General features: G+C 63.3%; 1 protein-coding gene across 1 annotated transcript in view; it reads right to left on the bottom strand.

Annotated features, from left to right (window-relative positions):
- Positions 1 to 1,486: 1,486 nt before the first annotated feature.
- Positions 1,487 to 19,247, bottom strand: part of ANO1 (anoctamin 1) — a 120,179-nt gene continuing 102,418 nt past the window's right edge. The window contains exons 21-28 of the mRNA XM_037062573.1: positions 17,959 to 18,016; positions 15,826 to 15,926; positions 15,073 to 15,212; positions 13,248 to 13,400; positions 8,217 to 8,269; positions 5,883 to 6,067; positions 2,890 to 2,995; positions 1,487 to 2,705 (exon numbers count right to left, since the gene is read on the bottom strand). Of these exons, the coding sequence (XP_036918468.1) occupies positions 2,469 to 2,705; positions 2,890 to 2,995; positions 5,883 to 6,067; positions 8,217 to 8,269; positions 13,248 to 13,400; positions 15,073 to 15,212; positions 15,826 to 15,926; positions 17,959 to 18,016 (1,033 nt within the window). The 3' untranslated portion in view covers positions 1,487 to 2,468. The remainder of the gene's footprint in view (positions 2,706 to 2,889; positions 2,996 to 5,882; positions 6,068 to 8,216; positions 8,270 to 13,247; positions 13,401 to 15,072; positions 15,213 to 15,825; positions 15,927 to 17,958; positions 18,017 to 19,247) is intronic.

The raw sequence follows: 19,247 nt of genomic DNA, 5'->3' as shown, positions 1-19,247 counted from the left end.
GGCCAGCTCGAACCCAAGGTCCACAGATCAGCCATCTGTCTGCCTCCCGACCACCCATTCCCTTATCCACCTGGGGACTGAACCCACAGCCTTTTAGTGCTTGGGGTGATGCTCCAGCCAGTGGAGCCAGCAGAGCCAGTGTCCAGGGCCCACCTGCCCTTTTTGTGGACATTGTGTGAATGAATGTCCTCGCCGGTCTCTATAGTCTTGGCTTAGATGCCGAGGAGCCTTGTGATGTTGGGCCAGTCACCTCCCTGGCTCTGACCCTGTTTCCTCACCTACCACACGGTGGAGGGGCCCACCGTGAGCCCTCAGGCTTCTGGGAGGACCCAGGAGGGGAGAGGGTCCTCCCACGCCAGCCCCGGTGCTGCCCTCGGGTCAGGACTAAGGACCATGGGAGTAAGCAGGACTCGGGGAGCTTGCGGTTTGCTGAGGATTTCTTGGGGTTGGGGGCTGTGTGGGCATGAAGGGGCGCCCGAGGCTTGCTGTTGGTTGGCAAGGCTCTGGAGGTGGGCCACCCCAGCCACCTGGGCGCTCGGGCGGCCAGGGTCCCCAGCGGACAGGGCTGTGCTGCCTGCTGATGACCCTTCATCCAGGAAATGCTGGTGACTCAATCAAGTGGGGGTGTAGACAGGGGTGTCCCCACTCCCCCAAGTGAAAACACTGGTGACTCTAGGTTGTCCCCAAAAGTCTTGGGGGAAAGCTTAGCTCCATGAAACCCCAGGACTACTCTGTTGGGTGGGTAGGATCAGGGTCCAGAGTTGAGGCTTATGGAAGCGGCTGCTGGGGAGGTGGGACAACCCCCACCCCAACACACGTGTACACACACATGCATATGTGTGCACAGACACAGGCACAGCAAACACGCAAGCAGAGACTCAGAGGGAGGAGGTGTCAGGAACACGTAGAGCACGTCACACGTCTGTCGCCAAAGGAAGTGGGCTCTGTAGGCCTCTCCTGAGTTTGCAGCTCCACCGCGGGGCTTGGGGACACTGGGGACAGCCTCAGCAACTCCCGGGGCAAACGCAGAGTGCTTGGGGGGCGGGGCCTCGAGCACCGGTTCGTCCAGCGGGATGTCTAGCCAGGGCCCTCTGGGCTTGCGCACATTCGCTTAAAAAATGGTTTCCATAGAAGGAGTTTTGGTAATCACCTAATTTTTAATACAATATTCACACACAGAACCTCCGTTCCGGAAGGCTTCCTGGACGAGAGAACAGCGGCATCGGGTCGCAGACTGCGGCAGACCCCGGAACTCGCCGGCGGACTCCGACGGGGCGGCAGCGCACGCGTCAGGGTCAGGCCGGCAGGTGGCACGTTCGGGGCCCATGCCGGTCGGCCGCCTCCCGCCCGCACCGGAGCGTGTCCTTCTATGTCTCCCTGCGCGCCCGGCCGCTGCCGCGCGGTATTGCAGGTCAGCCTGACGGCTGCCGGTTTCAGTCACCCATTTCACCCGCGAGACCTGTTCGCACAAGCTTTTAAAATCATCATTGTCCAACAGTAACATTCCTGTAAGTAAAAATATAGAGAAGAGTTACCAAAATAGAAGCCTTTATTAATAAAAATCTTTGGTAGTAACAGGATTTTAAAGTCCTCTCCGTGATATTTGGTTAACTAAAAAATGAGAAATTCCTTCCACCTTTGAGCTACAGAAAAAGAAAACAAAACCCCTCAAATCCACCGTAGAACTGATTTAACAAGACGACTGAATAAATAGCCTATGGCTGCGAACGTACCACCCCGGGGGAGCCCGAGACAAAGGACAAAACCCTTGTCCTCCCTAGAAGGGCCCCGGGGGACCCCCTCATTGGCACCTGGCTTCGCCCCTGGAGGAAACCCAACAATGGGGAGGTCGGCCATGGCGGTGGGGAGGGGTGTGGCTGACGGTCCCCCCCCCACGCGCCACTCCCACACCCTCTGACGGCCAGGCCTGCCCTTTCTGACCAGGGGGACTGGTGGACTGTCCCCGCCGAGGGACGAGTGAGCGCTGGCCCACTTCTCTGACCCAGGGACAGGCGGGGCCTCTGGGAACTGGGGTCAAGCAGCTCGGGCCTCACCGGCCTCTCCGGCCGCCCTCCCTGTCGCCCGTCACACCAGCGTGTGCCGGCGCCTCGGAATGCCTGTGGCTTCGGTTGGGCCCCAGGAGCACTTGAGAGGGTGGCTCTGCTTGCTGGTCTCCTCGGAGGAGACCCAGGTTCCCCAGAGCTGCCTCTGCGAAGCCCCGCCCCGTCCCGTGCCGCCACCCCAACCCCCGCAATCATTCTGATTAACCTTGAAAAGTAAAGATAAAAATTCCCTGCATAATGGTTTTGTGCAAAAACATGGGGGGGGGGACAGAAAAGACCAAACAATAAAAATAAAAAAGGTTGTCCTATCAGAAGGTGGCCTTCAGGGTTTGCTGCAAACCCAGGAGCCACGGGGCGCGGACGGGGCGGCGCTGCCTGCCCGGGAGAGGTGTCCGTCGGTCGGGGCTACAGGGCGCCCGTGTGGAGCGCGGGGCCGGCCAGGTTGGGGCCGTGGTTGCTGAGCGGCTTGTCCTTCGTGGGGCCCTTCTCCGTCCACGTGCCCAGCAGCCGCTGCTTGCCCTGCTCCTCCCTCATGAACATCTCCACCAGCAGCATCTTCTCCTTGTGGGTCTGCTGGCTGATGTCCTTGGGGATGTCGGGGATGACCCAGTCCACGAAGTCGCTCATGAACATGACCAGGTTCTGTGGGGAGAGGCAGCGTGGGACGGTGGGAGGGCGGCCCCGGAGAACACCCCGCACCACTCTCAGGGCGGACTCTGTCCCCGAACGCTGAGGCTGCGGGCCGCGGCCAACCAAACCCGGTCGGAGCCCACGGCTCTTGCCCGGGACCTCACTCTCAAGCTCCCAGACCCAGGGCCCGTCATACCTGGAAGACAATGACGAAGGCCAGCCGCGCCGCCAGGACGGCCCAGAAGTCCTTGGAGATGTCATACTTGTGTTCTGACCACGGGGGCTCGCGATAATCTTTGTACCTGCAAGTGCCGGTGGGAGTCGGGGATCTGCCACAGGCCCCTAGGGCTCTGCTTGGTGCTGGGAGGCTGCTGAGCCCCAGGGGGCCTCAGCCGGGGCAGCTGGGGGACAGGGAGCCTCTCTCCGGGTTGGCGGGAGGTGGCTAGGAGCCCGAGGGGCCTTGCGGAAAATGAGGCCCCCAGGAAGTGTCCCACAGACATGCGCTCTGGGACCGTCTGGTGAACCCCTTTCTCTAAAAAGAAGTCCCACTCGAGACTGCCAGTCGGCCACACAAAGCAAGTGGGGCTCCCTGGCTGATGTGGGGGGTTCTGGGGGCCTGGCTCCCCCAGATCCCAAGCCCACCCCCGCTGCTCACGGAGCTGCAGATGGGGTCCCTGGAACCAGTCTGAAGGCCCCTCACCCAGTTTCTCCCCTCTTTGCGAGGAAACATCTGGAAAAAGTTAAATGTTTTCTCAGCAAGGTCTGTGGAGCAGGTTAAATGGACCATCAGTGTGGTCAGGGCCTGCCTGACAACTGCCCCAGGGGTGTAGTGTCCCGGGCACCCCTCTCCCCGCTGCAACCTGTTGGCCGCCACCTCCCTCTCTCTGCACAGTGCGGGGGCCCCCCTCCCGGACACTCAGGCTTAGATGCCACCAGGTGCCAGGAAACGCCAGCTCCCTCACACCCCTCCCCCCAGGCCCCGCCTCTGCACCTCCGGGGGCTGTGAACCCGATTTCGTTGTCTGTCCGTATTTACTGTCCATCCGCCCCACCACCAGAGGGCGCACTGACGGGCTCCTCCTGAGCTTCAAGTCTCTCCACCCCCTTCCTCCTCCACAGGGGGCCACAGAGGCCCCCGATGGAGCCTGAAGTCCTGTCCTACCTAGGCCCACGTGACTGCTCCTTGAATTCGGGGGGATGCTTGGGTTTAAGGGGGCTGACCCCCCTGTGCATTGGAAAAGCTGTGCAAATCAACCCCCGGTTCCCAGGTGTGGGGCCGCAGGGGTGTCCCTGCTGGTCCCTGAGAAGCTGCCGCCCAGGGGGAGAGCGGGAGGGGTGGTACCTGGCTCTGTTGGCACAGCAGCCTAGGCCTGGACCCAGGACCAGCCACCGCCTGGCCTCTCTGGGCCCCTGTCACCATTCTCTCCCTCCCTCCCTTCCTCACACCCGGGGCATGTACTGAGCAGCTGCCGTGTGCCAGGGCCCAACCCAGGCTGCGATTCCGCAGGGGACACACAGCCCGGGCCCCTCCCCCACACAGCTCTAAGTCTGGGCTGAGCTGGACGGGAGGCCAAGCTGCCAACCCCGGAGATGGGACTGGGCTGGGGACACACGCCCAGTGCCAGCTGCCAGCACAGTGACAAGCAGGTTGCACAGCCAGAGTCCGAGGGGAGTTGGCAGCCTGCGCTCTCCCGGTGCCAGACACCGCCTGCACACACGCACCCTCCCTCCTCCTCCTGTGCTCGAGGTGTGCGGGTCGCCCGGCCAACTCCTATGCATCCTGCAAAGCCCACTTACGGGCCCGGGTGCCACCCCCGTACCGACCTCTATCGGAGAGGATGATGTTTTTTTCCCTCCCTAGCTCCCTGTGGCCACCTACCGGCTCGCCCAGGGAGGGGACAATGTCCTCTCTGGGGGCGGCTGTGGGCCAGGCCTGTTTCATTCAGTGCAGGGACAAATGGCGGCCAGCAATGCCCAGGCTCTCAGCCCTGCTAGGCCAGCTCCCTCACACCCACTGCCCCAGACCGGGATGGGCGCCCGGGCAGCTCCTCCCGGAGCGGGGCAGACGCAGGTGTGGCCGCTGGAGGATGGCATTCACACACCTGCAGCCAGTGATCAGGTGATCACACCAAAGGATGGGGGAGGGGAGGCCCTGGCTACAAGCAGGTTCCCGGGGGCAGGGCGGTCTGGCCCAGGGTCTTCCACCTCCCTCGGGGTGAGAGCCACAGGACCCTTAGAACAACGGGGGCCCTATTTTGTTGGCCTCTCCCCAGTGTGGCCAGTGCACCCCAACCGACCTGTGGGGCGGGAAGCTGTGTTTCTAACCGAGACCTGTGATCCAGCGCCTGCTCGCAGAGCCCACGGCTTACCCTGGAAACATCGGCACAGACACTCCCGAGGGGGCCCTGCCCCCCGCCTTCCTTCTTCCTAATCACGCTTCCCCGGAAATTCACTTTTAGCTGAGCAGGTCGAACCAGGTGTGTCCTTGGTGCCCCATTCACACCACAGCAAGGTGTTGTGCACCTGATGAGCGGCTCGGGAGGCTTGGGGCTCGGGACCCGGAACACGTGGCTGCGGCGGGACCTCGGGAGAAACCGCTGCCCCTCCCTGGCCCCCAGCCCCCAACGCAGAGTCCTCCCCCAGGGGCCCGGGGGAGCGGGTCCTCCTGCTGTCCCTAGGTTTACACATCTACCCGTGTAAGTTCGACTACGGGCCCCTCCCTGACACAGGGCACACGGGCCACCACGTCACTCTTCTCTATCAGTCGGGGCTCCCGGGGAGTGTCTGCTGTGGCCACACCATCAGCAGTACCTACAGAGCCCCGTAGACTTGGTCCTGGGACCTTTGCTCTGATGACCGGGAAAGACATTTTTGCCACTGGGACTGCTGTGTGGAGAACTGCTGGGGGACCTCTGTGTCCCCCCGAAAATGATGCCAGCACACAGGAAGCCAAGCTGGGAGGCAGCGCCTCCACGGAGCCTGATGGCAAACTGTGGCGCCTGGATCCAGCTGTGTCTGAAGCTTTATCAAACTTCTTAGTTAAAGGAATGAATAGATCAGCTCCTGTTCCCACCTAAGGACCTTTCTTCTGGAAGATGGAGCTGTTCTGTGGCTTCCTCCTGAGAGAATCCTGCCCGAGCCCGGCTCTCCCAGAAACCCAGCACACGCAGCTCCCCACTGAGGGCAGTACCTGCAGATGTGCACCTCGTAGCCCAGGTCCAGGGGGTCGTTGGGCGCTGTGCCCTCCTGGAAGTCACTGACGTTGAAGGAGGAGAGGGTGTGGCTGACGAAGCCGTGCATGGTCCCGTTCTTGCTGTACATGTACAGGTACACCAGGCGGGGGATGAAGTCGGACGTGAAGGAGATCACAAATGCCTGGGTGGGGACAGCGGGGACGGCAGGTGAGTGCCACCTGCCACTCTTCCTGTGAGGTGCCCTGGGGTCAAATGCCCAGCAAACACGCAAATGGTGGGGGTGCCCCTGTCGGCCGCTGTGGCAGCCCAGGGACCTGGGGACACGTGGCCCTGAGTGGGGAGGAATGCTGGCAGCCGCCTACTGGCTGTGTGGCCGTGGGCAAGTCACCCAACCTCTCTGTGCCTCCCTGTTCTTCTCGTCACACGGGGCTAACGACACCCAAGTGCACCCCTCATGCCTCGATTTCCTGGTTTGTGTGAGAGGGATTGCGGGGGCGGCAGGGCTCTGTCGCTGGAGCTTGGACCCGGCCCAGGGGGCAGCTGGTGTGGGGCCGCTGTCTGCACAGGGCCCAGGAGCTCATGCCTGGGGCTGCAGCCCAGCTCCGCCCCTCTGTGGGTGCCTTGCCAGGCCACTCTGTGCCTCAGCTGTCTCACCTGCAACCTGGGGCAACAACTCCCAGCCCCCCAGCCCCTGAAGGCNTCACTGACGTTGAAGGAGGAGAGGGTGTGGCTGACGAAGCCGTGCATGGTCCCGTTCTTGCTGTACATGTACAGGTACACCAGGCGGGGGATGAAGTCGGACGTGAAGGAGATCACAAATGCCTGGGTGGGGACAGCGGGGACGGCAGGTGAGTGCCACCTGCCACTCTTCCTGTGAGGTGCCCTGGGGTCAAATGCCCAGCAAACACGCAAATGGTGGGGGTGCCCCTGTCGGCCGCTGTGGCAGCCCAGGGACCTGGGGACACGTGGCCCTGAGTGGGGAGGAATGCTGGCAGCCGCCTACTGGCTGTGTGGCCGTGGGCAAGTCACCCAACCTCTCTGTGCCTCCCTGTTCTTCTCGTCACACAGGGCTAACGACACCCAAGTGCACCCCTCATGCCTCGATTTCCTGGTTTGTGTGAGAGGGATTGCGGGGGCGGCAGGGCTCTGTCCCTGGAGCTTGGACCCGGCCCAGGGGGCAGCCGGTGTGGGGCCGCTGTCGGCACAGGGCCCAGGAGCTCATGCCTGGGGCTGCAGCCCAGCTCCGCCCCTCTGTGGGCACCTTGCCAGGCCACTCTGTGCCTCAGCTGTCTCACCTGCAACCTGGGGCAACAATTCCCAGCCCCCCAGCCCCCCAGCCCCTGAAGACTGCATACACACTAGTGGGCGGGTGGACTGCAGGCGCTTAGGAGGGCCTGGAACGTTCTAGATGCTCAATAAACGGTAGCAGTAGGCATTACCCTTGTGGCCAGGCATGAGAGTCCCCGTTCCTGGGCTGAGCGTCATGTCCTGTGCGCTAGGGAGCGAGTCCCAAGGCCTCACTGTGACCCTGACCTGTCCTAGGAGGAGCCGCCTGCCTCGGTGCCAAGTGTCAGCTCCATAGCTGGAGCTGGGGGCTTGGGCTCAGCCTGTGGGTGGAGGGGGTGTCCCAGGGTGGCACTTGGGGTGCACCATGGCTGCCTAGGGCTTCTGCACCCCAGACACAGCCTTGGGGGTTGAAGTACCTGGTGGGGGCCACCAGACAGAACTCAGCCTGGGGGGGTCCAGGCCCTGGTGGGCAGAGGGACCTCGACAGGAGGCCAAGGGCCAGTCTGCTGTGACAGAGGACTATGACACCCCTAACCTGCAGGTCAGAGGTAGGAGAGGCGGCGGGGGGAGGGCAACCCTGTCCCCAGCAAGCTAGGCATGTGTGTATGGGGGGGGGAGTGCTGGCAGGTCCCTCCCTTCCCCCTCTGTTTCAGTATTTCCCAAAGCAGGAAATTAAATTTTACAAAAGAGCAGAGTCATCGCCTACGAGGGATCCCTCTCAATGTCTGTCTGTCTCGTTCATGTCTGTCTCTCAATGTCTGTCTGTCTCGTTCCCCCTGTCTCCTCAGGACTCTGAGGAGAGAGTGGGCTTAGCGGTCAAGGTGGGCCTGGTGGAGAATTTTGCTCCAGGTGGTAGATCATTTGTTATCCCCACCCAGAGCCCCGCACGACGCCCAATATGACCAAGGGACACTTCTGAAGAGGGGACGCTCCTGCCGCCTCTGGCTGCACGGGGTGGGAGGCAGAGGCCCGCCCAGCGCCCGGGAACAGGGCCGGCTGCCCAGCAGCTGAGCCAGGGATTCCGTCCGCCCGAAGCCACGTACGTTGATGATGACGGCGAGTTTCCCAACGCCTCTGAGGATGTTGTACCAGATTCCTGGGGAGAGAGAAGCAGGGCGCTGAAGGCCTCCCGCCGGAGGCAGCTCGTGGCGGCCGTGCGTGTTCATCGGCTGTTTGTAAAGCCATCTCGGCTGCTGACAGAGGCGCTTAACAACAGCTGGTCCCTAAGTGGCCCTTAAGAGTCCCCTGTGAGCCTGTTTATGTAAGTAATTGGCTCAGGTGACACCTTTTCCCCAGAAAGATAAAGATTCAATTTGGAGGTGGCTCCTGCCCCAAAGGGCCCCTGTGAGGGTGGTGGTGCCGGGCCCAGGATGTTTGGGGTCCTTTTTCTGTCCCCATGATCGGGGACAGGCCGGAGGTGGTGCCGAGGTCAGCAAGCAGAGCCAGGGCCCCCGCGGGCGAGGCCGGGTCCCGTCCTGGGTGCACTGACTTGGCAGCAGTGGGGTGTATGCCGTTCCCCGTGACCCCTAAGCCCAGGTGAGCGCCTGGAGAACCCCAGGTCCCTCCACGGGGCTCCTCGGCAGCTGAGCCCAGCGAGGGAGCCCCTTGGCCGAGGGCCGGAGCAGGCTCTGCTTGTCGGGGCCCCAGTGTGCGACTCTAGGGAAGGGCCAGCACCTGCCTACCCCACGGCACCGCCCCCCCCCAGTCCTATCAGCCCCGTCGCTGAACCAGATCGGGGCGGGTAGACCTGCCTTCCCAGAAAGGGTGCAAGAGGGCTGAGGCCTGTTAATGTGTTCCTGTCATTATGCAGAAGCAAGGCGGGTAGAGGCCGCTTCCGACCAGGAGAGCAGTGAGCCCCCGGGCGCTTCAGTGGTCCTGTTCTGGGGGTGCACACTGGTGGTCTGCAGACACGCGTTCAGGCCTGTGTGGCCCAGAAGTTCAAAACCACAGGCAGCAGCCAAGGTCAGTGAGCGAGGTGCCGGGTTCTCACTCCCCAGCCCTGGCCGGCGAAGGTACGGGCACAGCCACACCCATTGCCCACGCTGGAGCAGGCGATCACGCCCTGCCGCGCGGGTCAGCAGCCTCAGTGCCGTGTGAGCGCTGAGCTAACCCGAGAAAACAGTTCACTGTGGTTCCCTCTGGTGGGAACCATCACGTGGCTCATGGCCGGGAAAGCAGTCCTCACACGCGTGGCCCACCTGTGGGGCCTGAGTGGCAGACTCGCCGGTGCGGGGCCGCAGGTGAGCCCGGGTCGGCGAGGGCCCCCGTGGGAGGGAGCACCTGAGCTTGGCAGGAGGCCGCCCAACCAGCTAAGCAGGTGATGGGGGGACTCAAATGTTGGAAGCATTTTGGTTTCAGGTGACAGCTAACAAGCTGAGTGAGCAACGTGTGGGAGAGCTGTTGTTCCAGGAACCGAAGGTGTGGCCCACCCGGACCCCCGGAGACCAGAGGCAGTTCCGCCGTTGAGCCTCTGCTGGACGGCGAGCCCTGGGATGGAATCTGAGCCATGTGCTCCAGGGGGAGACGTCCCTGCCAGGGACACAGGCAAAGACCACAGCCCAGCGCACAGACGACCGCACGCTGCAGCTTTTATCCGATTGTTACCGGGTTTTTCGGACCAGAAGATGCAACCCGGTTTTAGAGGAGGAAAACCGGGAAAAGAATTTTCTAAGCAAAAAATGTGGTAAAATATTAAATAACGTAAATAACATAATATTTCACCAATGTAAATGCAAACAGAACTCAACTGCAGCATTAACCACCATGATTCCTCCCAAGTTTGGGAGGAAAAAAGTGCATCTTCTAGTCCCCCAAATACGGTAACTTTTCCCCTGGATTCCAAAGCCCTTACCTACACTGACTTCTCCTTATAAAAAGGGTCGGTTTACAGTGGAGTTTAGGACGGTCTGTTCCGTACAGCACAAACGCGCCGTGTTCTCAGATCGAGGCATCTGAATAAAGCGCCGCAGAAATTCAACCCCCGTCTCTGCTTACTGGCTCTGGCAGGTGACAGGCAGCATGATCGCTGGCTTTTCTGGGTTCAAAGGGCACGGCGGGCACCGGGCTGGGCCTGGGAGGGTCCCCCGGAGCTGAGGGCTCAGCCTGCCCCACGGGGACTGCCTGTGTTGACGGGGTGGCCGGCGGTCCTCGGCGTGATGCCCACACCAGGCAATGCCGGGACTCCGGAGCAGCCCTGGTATTGGACTGCACACTCCACGGGGCGGGGGGGGGGGGGCCGTGCTCCGAGGGCCTCCGGGAACTGAGTCGGGGGCAGAGGGGGAAACCTCTCCGGGGAGCTGCCTCCTTCAAGGCACCCCCCGCCAGGGGTGCTGAGCCCCGTTTCCAAGAACATGGCAGGAGGCGCTGAGTGCCTGGTGCTGAATGTGGCAGAAGCCTGTTACAGGGGTGGGGTGGGGAGGGGCACTGCAGAAAGAGGCTGAGGCCAGGAAGCACGTTAATCCCGTGTCAAAGGTCAGAGCCGGAAGCTGCAGTGGTTCCCACGCACAGGAGGACGGCTGGGTCCCCTGCAGGGACTCGCCACACCCCTCTCTCTGTGCCCAGGCAGGGCCATTGGGCCTTCGAGGCGCAACTTCTCCCTGACGCCCCGCCCCATGGGTGCAGGTTGAGGGGGCCACGGGGTCCCCTGGGGCCCCACGCAGGTCACAGGAGGAGCACACAAACCTCTTCTGGAACAGATTCCAGAGACGGGGCCGCAAACAAACGGTGACAGGAGGGCACGCCTCCAACTGACCGTACGGGAACTAGGAAGCCAGGGCTGAGCCACCAGGCCCAGGAAAAACGGGCAGCCCTGAGCCGGACCCCGAGGACATGCGTGCCAGCCTGGCTCTCGGTGGGAGCACAGTGACCGTGGACCATGGGGGCCACAGGCTGCCCTGCTCCCCTCACTCCAGCGAGTTTGTAAGTTTTAGGATGTGGCCGCAGGGGACAGCGAGGGCTTTGCCAAGCAGAGAGAGCCAAAGCAAACCATGGACTCGCCCGGGGCCTCTGGGCGCCCAAGAATCGGGCCTTTGTGAGGCCGGAGTGGCAGGCGGACACCCTCTTTTCCTGGCTGCCCTGGGCACGGAGCTCCGGGTTTCCTAGGCACAGTCCAGGGCAGGCCCCACAGCCACCAGCTGCCCCTTTCAAGGCCTCTGGGGCAGTGACCCTCTCCTCATAGAGGTGTGCGGGCCCAGCTCGGCTCGGGCACCCACCCGGCCTCGGCCTTCAGGTCTGGAGAGTGGGACCCAGGATCTGTCCAACCTTTGTCACCGGCCCCTCCGCGGGCCACACAGCAGCCACCCAGGAGAAGCCCGCTGCCAGGCCAGCTTGGTCTCTCGGGGTGGGGGTGGGGTGCAGACACAGCCTGTGCTTGGGTGGTCTGTGAGCAGTAACTGGCTTCTGACATTTTAAGTGGTGAGATGGAAATGCGGGAACCCGAGCTGCTCGGACGTGAGGAAGTGGCCTCCGGGTCCTGAGGGACTGAAACTCTCGGGGCCTCGCAGGCAGGTGCACTGAGCCCTGACCCACGTGAGGGGGACGGACCGAGGGTCAGGGCCGGAAGGGCTCAGAGGGCCTGCGCAGCAGCCGTTTAAAGTCACACACAAAATGGGACGGGGAAGTCCAGTGTGGGGGAGCTAGAGTATCCAAACACAGGACGATGGCCGCCATACTTCAGCCCCAGCTCCGCCGCCGCTTCCTGAGGAAAGCTGGGCCTGTTGGCCTCACCCCAATCCCACAGCTCAAACTCGGGGCTGCAGGTAAACCAGGCGAGATGGCCGAGATAGGACCACGTTTGAGCTACGGCAGTGGCGATTTCATGCAGCTCAATCTCACAGACCACAAGCGTGATGGAAGCTGGAGTCCGCAGCATCTCAGAGAGGGACGGTGGGGCTGGGGGTTCTGGCCACCATCGGCCAGCCAGCAGAGGCCAAGGCCTAGACCAAGGAGCCTCCTGCTGATACGGGGCTGCGAACAGGGAGTAGACTGCTGGAGGGGCCTTTGCAGAAGCCGCCCCAAGTCCCGGGGCTGCAGGAGCGGCCACGTGTTAGCCAGACGGCATCTGGGCCAGGTCAGCCGGACTAGAGGGGCCCTGACATGCAGCCATGCACGAGCGCCCTCTCTAACATGCGACTCAACCTCTGTGCATGCCAAGAGCTTCCCTCACCACTGCTGTGTGAGCCAGGAGACAAAACGTTGTTGTAATTCCCCGACTCGTTTCAAGATAAAAATTTTTCCCCCCTGAACACTGGGTCCCCGTTTCAGTGGATTGACTTTAAGACGAGACGGGCAGGGTGCTTGTTGGGGTGAGCTGGCCCTGAGCCCTGCCCCTCGATGTCCCCACCTCCCTTACCATCCCTGGACGGACGGGCACCCACATCTGCTTAAATGCTGCTGGTGACAGAGAGCTCACTACTCCACAGGGAAGTCCGCTCCCCTGTTGACACCTCTGACCATTAGGAAGTTACCCCCTGTGCTGCGGTGACACCTGCCCTCCCCGCAGCCCCTGGTCCTTGTGGATGAGGAAGGAACCCCTTAATGGCCCGGGTTAGAAGGCCTGGGCCCCTAACGGCCTCCGCCAGTGGACAGGGCCATTTTCCTTCCTCTGCTTTCTTTCCCGTGAACATTCAGTGATTAAACGGCTCCTGGTGCGAAGGCTCTCGTTAAGCAGCTAACGAATGGGAGCCTCTGCATGGGTCTGGCTCTGTGCTCTGGCCGGGGGAGTGGGGATGGGGGTGGGGGGGGTGCACACAAACGTCCTGAGTGGGGAGGGATGTGGGGGACCCTCCGCCGGCCAATGTGACTTGTGGGCCTCCTGGGGCAGTGGATTGTGAGACGGATACCAGGACTCTCGCCCAAATCTTCTTGTGGCGGATACATCCTGGGGGTTGGGAGCTCTGGGGGTGGGGTGAAGGAGCCTCGGGTGTTGCACCACTGCACCAGGAGTCCCCATGCAGGCGAGGTACAGCCCGGAGCCTTGGGGACCCCGTGCCAGGCCCCACCTGGCCATGGTGCTCGCTCAGGGTCCTGATCCCAACCCCAGCACGTGCTCAGAACCCACCTCGTGGGTCACTCACCGATGTCCTTGGCTCTGACGGCCACCGGCCTGCGCAGCTCGGTGACGAACTTTTTGGCGTCCAGGCGAATCTCGATGATGTTGTTCAGCAGTGCGAACAGCGGGGCCAGGGGGAAGGACGCCACGAACAAGGTGACGAAGCCAAACTGGATGACTGCGGGGAGAGGCGGCGTCAGCAGGGCCCCCGCCCCGCGACGTGGCGGCCTGACCGTGGGTCTGGCTGGCGCCTTGCCTCCCATGCGCTCCCTGCACACATGTGGGGTGGTGACTCCGGCCCAGAGGGGCCTGGGGAGGGACACCCATTTTGCCTGCATCTCACTGTGACTTGAATGGCAGGCATGAACTCACTTGTCACACATCTAATCTTAACATGTAATCCAAAATGATACTGACTGTGACCTGCAATTGAAAAATCGCCCAAATTGACGCCGGGAGAGAGGCCCCGAGAACAGTGAGGCCCAGCCTCCGTCGCCCATGTCCTTGCATGGGCCCCAACACTCCCGTCGCCCAGAGGTTCCTGGACTGGGTGTCCTGCCCGCGTCCCCCAGGCCCCCAGTGCTCCCTTCCCTCGGGCCTCTGACAGACAGGCAGGGAGCACTGAGTTCCCGGACAAGGTGGCCGCAGCCCAAGCCCTTTCTCCGTATCCTAGTCCCCGGCAGGGCGCCTTTGCGGCTTCTTTGCCTGGGATGTGCGGCCAGCGCAGGGCCAGCGACCGGGAGGGGACAGGAACAGGTCGCCGAGCAGAACCGAGCGGGGCGGCTGGCTCAGGAAGTATCCAGCAGGCCCCGTCCAGGGGGCTCTGTGCCAGGCGGTAAACAAGGAAGCGACAGAAAGTCACCGTGTGCCTGGTCAGCTGAGTGTGACCACTGCCAGCACAGCGGGTGGGGCCTCCGTGTGGCCTCTGGACCGCGGGGCGTCTGTGGACGGCGGTCCCCTCTGAAGGCTCCGGGGGTGATGGGGCTCTCAGACCAGCTCAGTGGGCTCAGCGGTGGAGGCGGGTGTGCGGGCCCCACTTTCCTTGCCCTGAGGGGCCAGGCGTGGTGGGGGGGAGCTGGAGCCTGGGCGGGGCTGGGGTGGGGGGACACTCCTGGCTAGGCCTTTCCTCCCACGCACGGGTGCCTGTGTGCACCACGTGCCCAGCCGAGTCGGCCTCGAGGAGGAGACGGGTGGCGGGGGTGGCAGGGCAGCAGCCATCCAGTGCAGAGTGCGCCCTGGTGCGCGGATGAGGGGGAGGGGTCTGGGACCCTCAAATGGGGGCTCCCAGAGCGGATGCCCTGGGACACCATGCACGGCTTGTTTTAAATGCTGGTTCCCGGGCCCATTCCTGGTGGCGTCCACTCTGTGACTCCCCTTTCCCCCAGCCGTTCACTCAGCAAACACACATTGAGTGCTCACTGGATACCCAGACCTGCTCCAGGTGTGGGGTACACTAAAAAAGGAAGGAGGTGAGCGGGTGACGTCAGAGGGTGATGGGACACAGAGCAGGGAGGGTGGAGGACAGCGACTGTGCCCTGGAGTGGCTGCCCGTTCCACGCTGCGGTCAGGGAGGCCGCTCTGGGAAGGACATTTGGAGCAGAGCCCTGGGGGAGGGAGAGAGGGAGCCGGACAGGTGTGAGGGAGAGTCCTCCCGGAGGATGTCCTCCAGGTGTAAGGGCAGCGGCCACGGGTCTGGGTGGCAGTGGGGGGCCTGCGTGGCAGAGCGGAGGGACAGGGCAGAAGAGGAGGACGGAGTGGGGAGGCCCCAGGTGGCTGTCCCTTGCTCTGCCCCCGACCAGGGTGGTCCTGGGCCACCCCCCAGCGGAAGGCCCCCGCCGGGCCGCACTCACTCATCTCCATGTACTCCGGCGTGAGGCCCGCGAACGGCTCCAGCGTGAAGTCCACCTCGTACCGCTGCTTCCTCTTCACGTGCTCGTCCGAGGGGCTCTGCCGCCTCAGCCTCAGCGAGCGGATGAGCTTCTTCATCTTCCTGGAAGAGATGCCGCACCCCTCAGGCAGCTGCCGGGGGTGGGTCCCGGGGCCCGGGCCCGGGCCCGTGCCACACGCCGGCTCCTCCCACCACCCGATTCCTACCCTCAGCAGTCCCGCCGGCCTCGACTGCCCTGGCCTCAGTGAGCCCCGATGCCCTCTGCCCAGAGGCGGGGTCAAGAGTCATCGCCTTGTTTGTGACACAAGGAAACAGAGGCCCAGGGAGGGCACCGGCCACCTGGCGGCTCGGGGAGGCCCCGCAGGGGTCGGGCCTGGCCCTGCCCAGGGGCACTCTGGGCGGCCGCAAGGAGAAAGTGGGTCAGGGAAAACGGTTGGGAATGTCCGCGGCCCCAGAGGGCTGGCTGCCTGGACGAGGGAAGGGGCCAGGGTCCCCGAAGTGTGCCCGGTGAGGGTGCGCGCCTCCACCGGCCAGCCACAGGAGGGGGCACGTGGGCCCTCCCCTCTGTTCTTGCCTCCTCCCTGTGTCCGGCAGCACCCCCCCCCCCCCCCCCTGCCCCGNCCCCCCCCCCCCCCCCCCCCCCGTTCTGGCCCAGGCCCCGCCCCCCCGCCCCGCCCCCTCCTCCCCTGCCCGGTGCGGCCCGGCGGCTACTCACGGGATGCCGATCTCGAACAGGTTGTTCTGGATGAGCTGCTTGCCCAGCATGATGATGCTCAGCTGGATGCAGAGTTCCATCAGGCAGCCCCCCGGGGCGCACTGGGGGGCGGGGAGACAGGGTGAGGCCCTGGACCCTGCAGGACACGGCCACAGCCCCCGGGGTGGAGCCCAGCCCCCACGGGGGCGGCTGGGGTGTGTCCGGACAACGACAGGTCCACGTCCCCATCCCGGCACCTCAGAACAGGGCCCCGTCTGGGACCAGGGTCTGTGCAGGTGGGAGCTGGTTACGGTGAGGCTATCCTGGGCAGAGCGGGCTCCCACCCACTGACCCGTGTCCTCGTAACACGGGTGTCAAACTCACTGTCACCAGGGGCCCCATCAGCCTTGTGGTTGCCTTCAAAGGGCCGAAAGTAACGTTAGGCTTGTATAAGTGTAACTGCTCCTTCACAGAAGCAAGAAGAGCTCAGAGCTGCTGCCAGGTAGAAACAAGGTGTCGGGCCGGATAAAACAAGGGGGAGGGGTGGGGTTGGCCTGCCGGCCTTGTGTTTGCCACCTCTGCCTTTTATAAGAAGAGAAACAGGCTCCCACCCCAGGCTGATGTGGCTCAGTGGATTGAGCACCAGTCTTCAAACCAAAGGGTCACTGGTTCAATTCCCAGTCAGGGCACATGCCTGGGTTTCGGGCCAGGTCCCCGGTAGGGGGCATGTCAGTGGCAACCACACACTGAGGTTTCTCTCCCTCTCTCCCTCCCCTCCCCTCCCCTCTGTCTAAAAGTAAATAAATACATAATTATAAAAAAGAGAGAAACAGGCACCCGGAGGAGAAGGCCAGAGTGATGTATGTGTGCGAGGGAGTGCCGAGGGCTGCCGTGGCCACCAGGAGCTGGGCTGCGGCCTGGCAGAAACCTGCCTGCACCTTTGGTGGGGGTTGCGGGGCACAGCCCCTCTGACTCCTTGACTTTGGACTTCAGGCCTCCACAATCCACAGTCACGGGGCGATTGGCTCTGCTGCTCTGAGCAGCCCAGGTGTGGGGTATTGTCCCAGCCCCCAGGGAGCCGACACCCTGGCCTGCAAGCTTCGGGGCCGGGACCAGGCTCCCGAGGGGAACGGGCTGCCGGGAGTGGGCAGCGCCGGGGCCGGACCCTGGGTCTAAGGGCTCACGTGGCCTTAGGCTGGGGGCCGGGCAGGTACGATGGGGGAGAAGCTGAACTTGTCTGAGAAGACAGAACTCAGGGTTACACGGGGTGATGCCCTGAGGACAGACGGTCCCTCTCTGAGTCCCTAGCAAATCTTCTCCTATTGTTACCTGAACGTCTATCTTAGTCATCATCTCATGGAAAAAATGATGGTATTCCTCGCTTGACTCTATTCCACGAAGGCATGTCCCCAACACCTTCGAACGGCACGGAGTTCGGCAGGGCACCGTCTGCGTAAGAGGCGCCTCACCACAAGACAGCACTTGCCGCGCTCTTGGTAGCACTGGGGACGAGGCCCGTGTCTTGGGAAGTTCAGGGCCTGCCACTCACGTTGAACCTCTAGGCCATGCCCCAAGCAGCCAGACCACCCTGCCTGAACCTGAGGCCCACCCAGGTCCTCCCTACCCAGGTCCACGGGGTCTTTATCAGGAAGACCCGACCCCTTCTTTTCCAATAAGCTGAATTATTCTGGGAGCTGGAAATGCCCGCTGGTTCCCCGGAGACCAGAATCGCCCACAGGTTCTGTAGCCCTGACTTGGTCCGGGCCGGGGCTTGGCACGGTGGGCAGCGGGCGCGGTGGGCAGGTGGGCAGAGCGCTGCATAAGAACCTGAGGTCACCGGCATGGTGTTGTCGGGGAGAAGTGAGCATTCCCATGTTAAAGTTAGAAAAAGGTAGCTGGGTTGAGTTTTCTCCTTAACCAGAGGTCTAATAGAAAAGGGGAAAACCCTGTCATTGTTTTGGTTCACTGACCAGCGGGGGCCTGTCTCCTTTGGGGGAATCGGTGGGGCCACACCTAAGACCCCGAGAGCCGTCCACCCTGCGGAGGAGGGCGTTCCCGAGGGAAAGAAGGGAACGGTTCCCCGATGAGGCGCCAGTGACCCGTCCGCTGAGCGGTCAGAGCAGGAAGCCAGAGCCGGGCCGCGGGAAGCCTCACCTCTTCCATGCGGAAGGATCGGAAGATGTAGACATAGTCGCCAGGGCGTCCCACGAACCTGTGCGGGTAGGGGGCAGTTAGAGAGCAGAGACCCGGCCCGGGACCCCAGGGCGGGGATGAGGGGCGCCGAGAGGCCCGAAGCTGGGGCCTCGAGTGTGTATGCAGGCTTCTCCCTGCCTGTTTCCTCCGCAGAGCCTGACTGCGGCGTTTTCTGTGGGCCTACTGTGTTCACGTGATTCCCAAACCCACTGGTGGTGAGAAATGTTAGAGGAAACCAAGCAGCTGAGGGGTGGGGAGCAGAAGGAGGGAGCCCAGGAGGGGGCTAAGGCCGATCTGCCTGAGCGCAGACCAGCCACCCACCCTGGCAGGGCCGCAGAACCCTGGGGACCTGGGACAGGCTGGCCTGGGCTGGTCCTGCGGCCGCCTCTCTGCTTCCTGTGGGACGTGTGGGGGTGGGAGGCCCTTCCAGGGCTCTCCTTGTCACGGGTGCTCTCAGGGGGCCCGGACCCTCAGCCGGGCTCTGGGGCCCTGGGGCGGGAGGGCAGCTATGGGTCTTTTGTATCACACGATGCCAAGGAAGGACGCTGTGGCGGGGGTTTTGGGATCAGACCTGCCAGCCCCAGCCAGCAAGGTGGCGGGGAGCCTTAGTGGGTGGGCCCTAGGCCCCGCCAAGCCCAGGGTGGGGGTGCAGGCACGGGGGTCAGCCTGCCGCCAGCCTGGAACAATAAGCCGGTCAGCGGATGCACTCCTTACGCCTTTTCCCACGGCCCGTCCCCTCTTGACTCATCCTGGCCCATGTGGGAACACCTGGAGCTTGCTGCCCGGGTCCCAGTGCCCAGGGTCCTGGCTCCCTGGGGTCCCTGCTGCCTGGGGCCCCCACAGGAACTCGGACCCTCGCAAAGTTGGGCAGCCGTGAGAGCCACGCCGATGGCTCTGTCCTGGGCTGGGGCGCCCCCACCTGCGGGACCTGGTGGGGGNTCCAGGGCTCTCCTTGTCACGGGTGCTCTCAGGGGGCCCGGACCCTCAGCCGGGCTCTGGGGCCCTGGGGCGGGAGGGCAGCTATGGGTCTTTTGTATCACACGATGCCAAGGAAGGATGCTGTGGCGGGGGTTTTGGGATCAGACCTGCCAGCCCCAGCCAGCAAGGTGGCGGGGAGCCTTAGTGGGTGGGCCCTAGGCCCCGCCAAGCCCAGGGTGGGGGTGCAGGCACGGGGGTCAGCCTGCCGCCAGCCTGGAACAATAAGCCGGTCAGCGGATGCACTCCTTACGCCTTTTCCCACGGCCCGTCCC

The sequence above is a fragment of the Sturnira hondurensis genome, unplaced genomic scaffold (assembly GCF_014824575.4).
Source record: "Sturnira hondurensis isolate 20B ecotype Veracruz unplaced genomic scaffold, ASM1482457v3 Scaffold0014099, whole genome shotgun sequence".
Taxonomy (NCBI): domain Eukaryota; kingdom Metazoa; phylum Chordata; class Mammalia; order Chiroptera; family Phyllostomidae; genus Sturnira; species Sturnira hondurensis.
Note: the sequence above shows the minus strand (reverse complement) of the source record. Positions and strands in the feature narration are given on the sequence as shown.